This window comes from Echiichthys vipera, assembly GCF_963691815.1.
Source record: "Echiichthys vipera genome assembly, chromosome: 9".
NCBI classification, from domain to species: Eukaryota; Metazoa; Chordata; class Actinopteri; order Perciformes; family Trachinidae; genus Echiichthys; species Echiichthys vipera.
Window position 1 is genome coordinate 20,772,792 of NC_139834.1, and position 13,363 is coordinate 20,786,154.

Consider the following 13,363-nt stretch of genomic DNA (forward strand, 5'->3'; position numbering starts at 1 on the left):
AGTAATAAAAGAAACATTATCCTGAAATGGTCCATTCTGCATAATGAGTAATATTGTATTATATATATATATATATATATAACACTTGAGTACTTTACATTTACTACCTACCTAGCATACTTCTACACAGCAGTAATGCTACTTTTACCTAAATAAGATGGAAATGATGATCCCCGGAATCATTATCTTAACTGCTGTTTGTGCTCTTGGACCAGATTGTTGACACACCCAGGACACACTTCTGATTCCCATGCCCTGCTGAGACAAGCAGGGTCAGGGTAACCTGGCACAGGGGTCAAATGTCAGCAAGCTGGGCCAGAAACATAATGGTCCCTATGGTGTTTTTGGAAGACCTGATGTGCACTTTTACCCTCGTTCCTAAAATGTTATTCAACTTACTGCACCAGCAGCAAGTCTTAATAGAGTTTGTATATTTTGACTTTGTACATTTAAAAGGGAGCAGTAATACTATTACCTAAAAATGAATGTTGATGCTCAGTCAATGAACAATTTTTGACAATTATCCCTTGGTCTTGAGACAAATTATCTCCAAATACCCTGCAGGCTTACTGGACAACTCACATTTGCAAAACAGGAACAGATACAACAGACAGCTTATTAATAAACAGAACTCAATGGGACACAAACACTGCTCAAGGTAACACTTCAACGCCATGTAGTGGTGACATAATACAAAAAACTAGTAAAAGACTCAATTCAAATCTAGTGCTTCACAATTTAACATACATGTTAACATATAAATTATATGAATTACAGGTGACTCATTCTTGGTTTATATGTGTTTTTAGAATATTTTAAGTAAGAGCAACATAGTCAGAGTGACTTTAACATAATGGTATAATTTGTAACTTACCATAGCTGCCCTAAGGTGAACAGTTTGCATAAACAGATCCCATGGTAAATGCTAGATAGTAAAAGTTCTGCTCCTGTGGCTGTGTCATGTTTACATCAGGTACAAAACTGGTTTCAGAGAAACTCTGTCATCTGTTGTTGTTTAAATCTACCGTCAGCATTTCCCACAACAGATCAATAATTCAGATTCTACATTTTATAAGCATGCTCTAAAAATGCTTCAATCCTGTAGGGCAAAGTTCTCATCTTGTATCATTCTTCTTGTGTGTGTGTGTGTGTGTGTGTGTGTGTAATTCAGATCACATAATAAAAATAAGTATATCTTCAATTCCAAATATATGCATGCACAATGCTACTGATAACCGTTCTAATAAAAACAGTATTTTATTTCAAACAAGGTGTTTTGGCTGTACACTGAGGTTATTATACCCATCCTCTAACAACTGGCAGCCTGCAACTCGAATGAAATCTAGAAATAAAGTTTGGCATAACTTTATCACAAGTGCATCATGAGATTAAAAAAACATATTTCTTTTAAATGTCTGTAACACCTACACTGTCGGCCATAAAACTTTCTGCTAGACTTAATTATAATGCAATTTGTTTCTTTTGTGTAGTGCGAGTATGTATGCAAGGCAGTTGACTGAGAAATCCAAATATTAGAAAAAGTGTTAAATCATATATATAGAGCCACTTTCTGAACCTTGATGTTGTGGAGCCACCATCACAGGGAAATGTAGATAAACTAATTGTGTAATGTCACTGACTCAAAAGTCAGTGAGCAAAGGTGAAACGGAGAAGAAAAACACAAAATGCCTTTGTTAGGCTTCTTCTCTGTCTTTCTTTATTGTTTTAATTGTTATGCTTCATTTAATCCTCTGTCAACTGCTGCCATTACTTCCTGGTCTGTATTTTATTTATTTCATTATAAGATGACATTTGTGACTCACCAGGCCAACATATTTACATTTTACTGTCTAGAAATAGTTCCTCCAGCATGTATGAATGTCATCATTTGTAAACAAGTGCAGGTCAGGTCAGTGTTTCCACAATAGCTAAAGTTTATATGATAGTGTGTGCTGCATATATGGAAAGGCTTGAACGGAATTATTGAATGAATTGTGAGCTCAAATCTGTGACGTAATTGTTTGTGAATGCTTTACAGTACAAATGCGTAGTGGCTTAAAGAAGAGACACATGTACTGTGACTTCATGTTACATTGTACGGTAATTACTAAATATTTTGAAACTGCTTTAATGATACATAAATCGGGACTAACAATGTTTAAAAGGGCTTGATACTTTTAAAACTGTGAAAAGTTTGAAGTGAATGCATAGGGCGCATCTAGAGCCCACTGCTCAAATGAGACTGGGCCTGATTCTCAGTATGAAAAGACACAAATAAAAATAAAATTAAAAATTCCCTTCAAGCGTGTTTTAATATTAATAAAAATACTCTACTTTGAATAATGTTTTTTGCCTGATGTGGTTTTTTTGGGGGGGTTTTTTTACAAAAGAAAATCTGCTTTCTTGTTCAAGTCATTAGAATTAAATGTCCTCCTCCAGAATCTATAAATATGCAAGTATTGGGAAATTCAGAAGTTGAATTGATGGGGGAAAATATGTCCCCTACTTCCCTGTAAAGTCCACTGGATGCTTCAGGTTTCCACGTCACACATGTGTTCATTGAATATTGATCAGGATTGGCTTCCAAACTTTTTGTGATGTCACAGATCCTGCTTGTAAGCACACGCCTTAAGACTGGACTTTCAATGAGCACAGAGAAACTTTCTACTGTCAATAGTAAAACAGTCTAACTTTGCTTATATACTCCTGCACAGATACAGAATTTTCAATTTGCCTTTCAACCTAAGATCATGGCTTTAGCTGGGTTAAAGTCACAGTAATGTACAAGTGAATACAGTCATCCTTGAGAGAGCTCAGATGTAAACTGTATTTTTGTAATGTACACAGCCATGACTGATGCTTTACAGCTGTAGCATACCAACTCTGCTCTGTAATATAATGGAATCAACCTCATGTAGGTGTAAAACAATCAGCGTGTGACTCTACAAAGTTCTTATTGTAACAGCCGTCATCATTTAATGACAACACAAACTGGAGGCTTGGTGTACCGTTTTCTACTGTAACTTTGGGAAAGAGATGTTCAGCATTTACTTTTTTTAAATTTAGCTTTCCAAGGTCACAGAAATATCATGTGCAGGTTCTGTTTTGAGATGATTTTCGGTTGGAATTAGCACAACCCTCAGCAGTTCTTTTGTCCCCTCCACCCCACGCTTTTCTCAAATCAGCCATCATTTCTGCAGAACGAACCGAAAGGCAAATTATCTTATCTACCTTTCATCTTCCAAATTTTTTCATCTGCATCACATTTTATTTGAGATTAAAGTAGGGCTGTGTCTTTGTGCAGCACTAATTGCCATAGAGCTTCAGTAATTAAAGGACAATAAAGCCTTAGTAGTAATTAGTTTCTCTTGTTTGGTTGCTAGCCCATCAATTGTGCCTCAATAATACTGATCATTAGCATGCGCCTGGGCAGTGAGGGATGCTGGGAAAGGAGCCCTGCACACACAGCACTCCACATTCCATTCCCATGAAGCCATGGCACTGGGCCACGTGGTTAACCCTCTGTGTGCTGGGCCTGGGAGAGTGGCAGGCTGTGCCTATCAGCCAAGTCCCCCGCTGTAAAATAAAGAGGTTGCACTGTAACATAATAGACCTGCTGAAATAATGACCAGCTTTTTACATTTCTGAAGGTTGGGAACATAAGAGTTGCAGCAGTGGGCAGATGCTGCTGTCATGGTTTGTGTGAAAACAATTGTACCCTTCTCAGTGTCACACTCTCCTCTATTCACATCCAGGTTCCCCCTAATGAAAGCCTGTCTGAAATACTGTTAAGGAGTGATAAAGAGGATGAATTATCATCGCTTAATGCTGATGCATCCTAAAAACAGATCAAATTAAACATCTTTAAACAGAACAGCACCAGGAGAATAAAGCCTATTTGTGTGCAGGCAGGGTGTATAGATTGTGCTGTAAACTGTGGCATAGTAATAACGCCAGGCAGCAGAAAATGTGCTCTGTTCTGTACTTTGCCTTGACATGATTGAAAGACAATGGTCCCATGGATAGGCCATTTCAACATCAAATGTGCATGCACATCACAGGGCAAGGGTGTGCTATCCATCACATTCAGTGAGCTGTCAGAGGCTGCTCTCACAGCCCCAGCTTCTCTTCACACACATTTGCAACTGTACGGCAATACAAGATTAAACCTCCTTGTACATATTTCACCCTGAGCGTACTAGATTTCACTCTTAAAAGTCATCATTGTGAGCTGATCTGCGTTGTTGTGTGAGGTTAATATTACAGCTCTATTTTGACAGTTTCTTGTCCTTATTTTATCAAAAAGAACACTTAAACTTAAAAAGGCAAGCACTGCTGGAGACAAAAAAACAACAACTTTACGATAATTAAAATGTACTTTTAATGAAAATCACAATTAACCTAACAGGTAGAACTCTATAAGAAAGAAAATGGAAGAGTTGTGTCCTTTCGCTTTAATCTATTCATTACAGTAAAATGAAGAGGACAGACGCCTGCCCAAGTAAATTTTCCTCACTGCCTTAGGCTTTGATAGGCTGTGATTTTAACAAGAAAGTGATCGACATGAAACACAACAGGTTCAGGTTGTAGTCATGCAAATGCAAAATAAAAATACATAAAAACATGGTCGAACTACTGGAGAGATAGTCTGTGCAACCTCCTTCCAATCCGCCTTGGCACAATAACCCAAATGGAAGCCTTTATGAAGCACTGATGGAAGCAGAGTAAGCTTTATAATGCACAGCCGTGCACACTACTACATTTCCAGCTAATCAGAAGCGCGCAGTTGCAGAAAAGAGAGCGGTTGCCAAGGCAGCCACCAATCTCCCCTCCCCCTTCTCCCTCCGTTCCTCTTTCCCGTTTATTATCGGCAGAGGTCGCATGGCAGAGGGAAGTCCAACCACTTCTGTACTGGAACCAATGCAAGAATATGCACCTCCATAACAAAGCCTGTATGGAGTGCTGAGAGCAGTGGGGAAAACAGAGGCTTACTAATTTCTGGACTGCTGTAGAAACAGCTCTAAAAAAAAAAAGAAAAGAAAGAAAGAGAGGATCTAAGTTGGAGGTTTGCTTTTATTTGTTGTGGAACAACGGGATAGTTTTGCCAACACGTGTGTATCCATGAAATTTGTGCTCTCCGTTTTGAGTGAGTGTGAGTGAGTGTTTCGCATCCCGGTGCGGGTCTTTGAGGAGGACTGCGCATCACCACCAGAGTTGGTGCCGAAGTTCGGCCGCGAACGGATGTGAGGGAAGAGTGTACCGAGTAAAACTCCCCCACTTCTTTTTTTTGTGTGTGTGTCTCCTGCTTCGGCGTTGTGTTTGCTGAGACAATAGTGAGTCAAAGACGCTGAAAGTGATTTCATGCCTTCAGTCTCGCACAACCTGACATGGACGTGAGATTTTATCCTGCGCCCCCGGCAAATGTGGGTTCATGCTCCCTACCGACTGATCCAAGTTGTCTGAGCTCGTTGGACTATTACCACTCAAACAAGGTAAATAACAGACTGTGTCGCCTCGTGCACTGAAATGCTTTATATCTCACCTGTCTCTCTCTATATATATGAGCGTGCAACATTCACGCGATGCAAACGCATGCCTTTTTCAGATGCGTTTTTTTAATACACGGGCGCTCACATCGCCCCATAACACACATCTACACACTTCTAAAAAAAATGTCAAGTGTCAGCAAATAAAGTGACCTGAGCTAGACTGGTTTTTAATTCCGTCTCGAACGGGACACAATGTGTTACTTTAGACTGAAACCTGCAATCATTCCATTTTGCTGTTGAAAGAAAAGGTGTAGTCGTACAACTTTGCCCCCCTCTCTAACCAACATGGTCATTCTGTTATTTCTCCTGTGATATTGTGCAGTTGTGTTACGCACAAAGCTGGCATAAGTGTCCCACCCGATGTGGAATACCAGAGGCTGTATAGAATCCATACTGCCCCACTCTGCTCTCTGCTGCTCCAACATTATCTTCACTCTCAATGATTTCTTATAGCTTACATGGTTTTCCACTGGGAGCTCAACGATTAAATGGATGTGTGCCAGTAATGTACTGTTAATTACTTTGTAAGGAGAAACCACAGAGTCTGACTGGTACAAGTATCACTCTTTTCTCTCTCTCTTTAGTTTTGACACCCTACGGCTTTTGGCTTGTGACCTGCACTGACTGTATTGCAAGTGCGCAGGTGGCATTTAAAACAGCATTGTGAATATTTTGTATGACATTTTCCATTGAAGAAATAAATCATCATGCCATTGCGAAAAATGTAACCCGGTTATAAATAACCGGAATATTTTGCAACACTAGAAATGTCTAGATGTATTGCCATAAAAGATTAAAAAAAAAAACACCACAAAGTCAGATAATCTCACAGCCTAAGTACTAATTAGTACCGCAAACACAATATATACCCTGTGGAAATACCAGGAAAACTATTTTGAACTGTTTAATTAACATACTTCCTCTAGCAGCATCTCAGCAATCTGTTATCACCAAATTAGACTTTGTTGTTGTCACTTACCCTGGTTGGATTATTACAAATTAACAGGCTCTGGATGTTGACCTGCTGTTGTAGATAGAGATGGTTTGGAGCTCTTTGACTTGCTACCTCTGATAAAGATGGCTTTCACTTATATTGGTAATGAGTGGGCATGATAAACGGTTGGGGATGTTTGTCTTTTCGGCGTGTGGGCAACGGAAAGTTTGTGTAACCCAACGAAACGTTCCAGTTATCAACTGAAAAAAGATCGTCTCCCAGTTTAGATCTTAAAAAATGCCGCGACAATAATCTCGGCTCAGGTGTGGTAGAGCAGAAAGCTTGTTCAAGAGAGAAAGATGGAAAAAAAAAGCAATCAGGATACAGTTTTATTCCGCATCTAACATTCGATCACAGATGGAATAAGGTCTATTAAACATTTACTGGTTTACACCTGTGACACACAAATGGGCTCATAGTTTCCTTCGCACGGGCTGTCTTTTTGTAGGTCAAAAGAATTTGGATCATCCTCCGTGCACGTAATCTCGAGAATATGGTGATATCCACACATTGCATAAATCCTGTAAAAAAAGCTGCTAATTGACATGAAGTACTGTGGGAGAAAGTGACACCAACTAATGTCACGATACAAAAGTGTGGTGCCCCTCAAAATTACAAGTGATCATTTAAATTATTGAAATCCCCCCACTCCCTTTTTCTTCAGGGAGTGGGGGCTCTTTCCACAAGAGGGGTATAATTCGCCATCATTACATGTGTAACACTAACTACCTTCACTAGCAATGCAAATGAGACCCGGGGGCAGCGAGGATCACTTGGTGTCCTGTTAACACAGTGCACAGGGTCAAGTTCCTCTCCTCACACGCTTGTCAAACTGGCTGTGGCACTACAGAGACATCTGATTTGTTATGTAGGTACTGTATCTACGGATCAGATCTAATCATCTCTGACAGCCTTGGTTGATCTTAATTCTGCCCAGGTCTCTTTTTGAAACAGCATGGAAGCAAAAGGCTAATCAAAGCTTTAAGGTCAATTGTTTTTCATGGGCTTACTTTGCAAATTCATATGGATATTTTTGTATGTAAATCAGTTTGTTGGTGGGGTTTTTTTTTGGTTTCTAGTTTATCTTGAGAATATACGTACTTTTGGGATAACATTTCTGGAAAAGAGTCAGAATAATTTGAATAAAAATAAGCTTTTGGTTAGATTGTTGAAATTTGGCAACCGTGTTGAGAATTAGCACCATTACTCCTTTCTGGCAGCTCCAGTCTCCCTGTTTAAAAAAAAAAAAAAAGAAGCAATTTACAGCCTGAGAAAACATCTCTTGTTTTATCGCTGTAAAATTAGCAGTGTTAATCTGACTCATGCACCATCTTAATTGGATAAAAGGAGCATGTGCTTGTATTTTAGCTTTATAGTCTGTTTATTCGCAAACCTGTTTTGTGTGCGACTGACTCACTCTGGATGCTGTGCGAGGACATAAGCCTAGTTTGAGTAATTATCAAGTTTATGTGGCTTATGCGAACATGTGCTGCTGTCATGCTTTCAGCCTTTGTCACACTGCTCATTTGGAGCCGCAGCTTGTTTAATTCATAATAGTTTATGAACGTGCACGCTTCTGGATGCATTCTTTCTTTCACCTTTTTCAAGGTGTTGATAATTACTGCAATCATCAATCAGTGTATGAATCATTTCTGTTACTTGTGTTGTCCTTGGTGAACAAAAATCCTTCGGAAGGAGGAAATGTGAACCTTTTCCTACCCGACATTTGTCACCGACTGGTCCTTAAGTAACATGAATCACTCTGCTTTCCAGATCAGTTTGTGCTAAGACTGTAATCACCGAGAAGTTAAGAACTGTAAAACTGACAACTGTGAAGAAAGCAAAGAAATAGATGCATAAAATGAGCAGAGACTTCAAGTGCGGATTGAGATGATTCAGAAGAATCCATAAATAACCCTGAAGATTTCTACTTCAGTACTTTCAATACTCACTTTATTTCACTGAGTGTGCGTGTCTTTTATTGCTGTGGTGCTCTCCCACTGCCAAGGAGAAATGACACAGAATGAACAACAATACTATTAGAACAGCTTTGTGCTCTCATGGTAATATTAATTATAATATTAAACTGTGCCATGTTTTAAGGCTGTCTGCTGCCTTACAGGCTGTATGTACAGTATAGTATATATATATGCTGTATATGTATATATATATATATATATATATGCATATATAGTGTGCAAATACTATTCTTATTTGTACTGTAATGTAGAAGGCATTGAATATATAAAGATGCACTTTGTCTTACACAACATATACCACTGTATTTGTGGTTTGTCCGGCACTTTTAGTTTGCTCTGTAAAATGGGAACACAGCGTCTGCTCCTTTATTTGAATACCTTAATCAAACAGTGGTGCTGCTGAGGTGAGGTGATGCATACAGTATAGCAATAGCATAGAGTGCACAGAGAGTAGGCCCTGTGTTTATACACCCAGGCCCCACCCAGCTCATATATCCTCCCAACAACTGATATCTGCTCAGATAGGGCATGACTGAAGAGTTGGCTTTGTTAGTTGGTGGTCTCCTCTGCCTTAGATAAGCTGGGATATGATGCGCTCCATTTGAATGCCTTATCTCAGTTTTATTTTTTTATTACAAGACTGCCTGGTGTATGCTGTGCAAAGGTTTGATTACTTTGCATTAATATATTCAGTTGGTCCCTATCAACTGATCATCCTCAAGAGAATACAGATATTTATTGTTATTTTTGGCTAAATGTACAATCCTTATTTTGGGTACCATGATACATAAACATGGCTGACAAATTAACCAGTCCCAATATGTTCACGTTGAGTGGCGTTGTCGCTATTAGCTAATGACAAACTCTGTGGTATGTGACAGAGAGGCAGACGGGGAGAATCAAAGGATGAGTGAGAGTCAAATGGGTTGAAGTAATCAGTGGCCTAGTATGGGGACAGTGTGAGTGCGTGTGTGTGCCTGTGCATGCTAACTCGGGGCCATTCAAGCGTTTTGCTGACTACAGAATCACAATCACAATTGCTTTCATAGCCCCGTGCAGAGGAAGGCCATGCATACCACAGTAAGGGCCGGTGACACACAGCGAGCAGGGGCAGAGCAAAAACAGCCACTAAATCATATTCTCCCTGCCCCGACACGCGGAGGAGATTTTTAATAGGGATTCCAACCATTTGAAATCATTTCAATAAAACTGGAATTGGCTCTGACATTGGCTGAGTCACAGAGCTTGCATATGGCGCAGAGATTTCTTGCTTTATAATTTTTTTTCACCTCAGTGACTCTCACAACCAACGAAAAGATGTCTACGTCTGGGTTTTTTGTGACTTTATTTTGTTTTTGTTTGTTTTTTAGATTAGTTCAGATAGATTAAAGAAAATATGATGCTGTAATACCACACATGGGATCACAGATAGCTTTTTCAACATTTAAATGCCCCGTGTCTCTTTGTTTGGCCTCTTAATGTTTGTGTTTGATGTAGGTTATGACAGTGACAGTATGCATGCATGTGTGTGGTAGTGGCAGCGGTGCTACCCATGTGCTAATTATTGGCCCTGGCAGTGCTAAGCTACTTCCTTGTGTGTGGGTACCAGTGCGTCCCCCTCAGCGTCTGTTACCATAATTAAAACCAGCCGCCCCACTGTAGTGTGCTTACATTAGTTAGCCCAGGCCTTCCCATGGGGCAGTGCGATGGCATTCTCATTCTTGTTGCAGAAGAAAAAACAAAAAGAATCAGCACCTGCAGCAGAGAAGGCCCCAGGGTGTTTAGTTAAATGTTGATTATGTTTGTTAATGGCTGCAAACACTCAGAAGGAACAACGCATGACAGCGTGATGAAATTGGTGTGCAAATAATTCAGCATATCTTTTTATCTAATCTGTCTGTCTGTCTATTTATCTATCTATCTTGGTGAGGAGTTCATTAGAGGTGCCTCCTCTCTTGTTATAATTACACATGTATTGCTGAAGCTGTATTGTTTGTTTTTTTCTAGTGGCTTAAGTTTAGTTGCAAGTTGACAAGATTATTGGAGCTTTGAGCTGTCCCATCATGTTTTTTTTAACTTAGGTTACCTCCAAATAACTATCATAATTTTATTTTGTTAAGCAGTAGGAAACAAAGAAAAAAGACACAGAACAAGTGGGGAAGTTCCAATATACACTGGAGATCAAAATATGAAAATGAAGTGTTAATATTTGATTTATTCTGAAATATTGTTATTTTTTTATTGTTCAGAATTTGATAGAATATCTGCTGTGGCTGCACCACTGCTGTACTAGCATGTTTTTTTATTTTTTAAATGAACAAGGCACTTTAACAAAAACTTTATTTTATGAAAAAAGTGTGAAAAGATGTGAGCAAAATTAGATAACAGTAACCATTGTGTCAGAAGAGAAGATTTTAACTCTGTTTTCTTAGGGCTATAGGATTAAAAAATGAATAGGAAGTTTTAAGGCTCTTGCTTTGAATGACTTCAGCACATCTGCGCCCACAGAACATCACTAGTTTCTCACACTGCTCTGGTTTGATCTTGGTTCATTGTTCTTGCAGTCTCTTCCACAGTTCAGTAACTGTTGTGGGTTTCTTAGCCATTACTTTGTCACCGAGGATTTTCCAGAGCTTCTCTACCCTGCCATGGAGCTGTACAAGAGGCTTATTTCCACACTTTGGGTTCAGTCTTTCCCCAGTTCTACGCTGAACATAATGTTTCCCATCAGACACAAATAAATTGAACGTACTCTCAGCACTGAAGTGCACTCTGGACCAGTTTTTCTCTGTCCACACAACATGCTCCTCAGCAAAGGCAAGTCTAGCATTTTTATTCTTTCGCTGATGAGAGGTTTGTTCACTGCAGAGTAGGCTCTCAGTCCAAATTGTCTGAAACAGCGAGAAGCTGTGCCGAGACAGATCCTTGTCCTGTTCAGTGCTGAACTGGAGAGCAACTCCAACTGCAGTGTTGAACCGATTCCCCATTGAGAGTCTTTGCATAAACCAGCCCTCTTGTGCACTTGTTGTCGACGAATGCCTTTTTTTGAGGGACTTCAATGAATCTGTGTCCTTGTAAAGTTTCAATATTCTTGAAATCCCAGACTTGGAACCCCCATCCTCTCTTGAAATGGCTGAAAGGGTTATCCCTTTGGCCTTCATCTGGACAACCTGCTGTACCAGCTTGCCATCTTGCAAAGTAACCAGGAGAGCTGCGAGATAAATAGGGTGTGTCCAACAATTAAATAAATCTTCAGGTGCCAGATCAAGACCAATAACCGGGAGCTATCTGTGTGTTGGGTAATTTACTCACTGTTTTTTTCACCAAATAAAGGTTTTTGTTGAAGGTTATTTAAAAAAAAACATGCTCGTACAGCAGTAGTATAGCCAGAGCTGATATTCTATCAAATTCTGGACAATAAATAATAACAACATTTCAGAATAAATCAAGTATTAATAACTTGTTCTCTAATTTTGATCTCCAGTATATCACAGATATTGTACATCTAAATTTGTACAGAACCCAACCTGATAGGAAGAAGCGTACTGTAGTGCCAAAGCCAGAATGTATGTATGGATGTATAAGGGCTGAAATGATAAGTCAATAAGTCAGTTGACAGAATTTTTCTCTGTTTAGTATAATTGAGTTTTGACTACCCAATTAATTATGAAATATAATAATCATTAATCAATTATATAGGCTACATATGTACTGCATGTATGTACGCACTGTGCTGTGTGTACTGTATGTATGTACGTACGTATGTATGTATGTATGGAAGAGGCTGGAAGCTGGACAAACATTCCCAGTTGTCCCAGCTTCCTGAGGTATGTCCTGTGCAAACACTGTAGGCCCTGGTATAAGCTCCTTGCCAGGGATTTAAGGCTCTTTCCCTCCCTTGTTTTCACTGAATATCCTTTAAAAATATTATCGGCCTGGTCTCAGTCCCATGTTTGCACTTTGGCCTGAAGGGACAGAGCCCATATGAGAGTTCAATTAATGGTCTATGCCCAGACACATACACACATAAACAGTGCATGTAGAGCACAATGATCTGTATTTTTGACATATTTTTTCTGACTGTGCCTCATCTTTGTAGATTAAATCTTATTCTTTTGGGAGCTCGATGATCAGTCAGAATACCTTTTTCGGTTGCCATGCGCTAGAAGATCTTTGACTTTCTTACCTGAGCACTGGTGTCTTTCATTAATTCACTGACATGCATTGATTCGCACAAAGCGAGGTTTCCACTTGAGGAAGATATGGTTAATAAATCCATATGATCCTGAATTTGCCCTCTTTCCTCAGTTGTGACTGTCTCGCCTTGTCCCTTGTCTGTCAGGAGCATGTGTTTATTATGTGTGACATATTTAGCAGGCAGATATAATTGCCTGTGCAAGGCTGTAATCGTCTGCATCCAATTCAGTCAGGAGAGACTGCGGGAGCCCACAGAGCCACAGAGGTAATCAAACTGTAGCCCATTCTTCCTCTTTGAGAGCTAATGATGAGCTCCATGATCGTTTACAATAGGCCGAGAGGGAAGTGTGACAGAAAGTGCAGTGCTAATACCATGGTTTTAGTTCTTGCAATACTGTCATCTTTTGCCTAAAACAGAGTGACATGGAGCAGTTGCTGTAGAGTTATGGAAAGAGAAAAATGAAGATAGATGTTGCTAAAGAAAAAGGGAGGAAGAGAGGTTAGAGGAGACTTGTGGGTTGAAAAAAGGGAGGGAAAGCCAGAGAAAGAGGCCCTCTCTTTGTGTTGCCGACCTATTTAGTCTCAAACTGGCCATGAGCCACGTCGATGAGTGATGTCGCTAAGAAAAACAAACAGAGGAAGAA

General features: G+C 39.6%; 1 protein-coding gene across 2 annotated transcripts in view; it reads left to right on the plus strand.

Annotated features, from left to right (window-relative positions):
* The first annotated feature begins 4,962 nt into the window (after positions 1–4,962).
* The window catches only part of LOC310951440 (TOX high mobility group box family member 2-like), an 81,780-nt gene continuing 73,379 nt past the window's right edge, over positions 4,963–13,363 (plus strand). For both annotated transcript variants that reach the window (XM_083919654.1, XM_083919655.1), the window contains exon 1: positions 4,963–5,492. In XM_083919654.1, the coding sequence (XP_083775780.1) occupies positions 5,388–5,492 (105 nt within the window). In that variant the 5' untranslated portion in view covers positions 4,963–5,387. The remainder of the gene's footprint in view (positions 5,493–13,363) is intronic.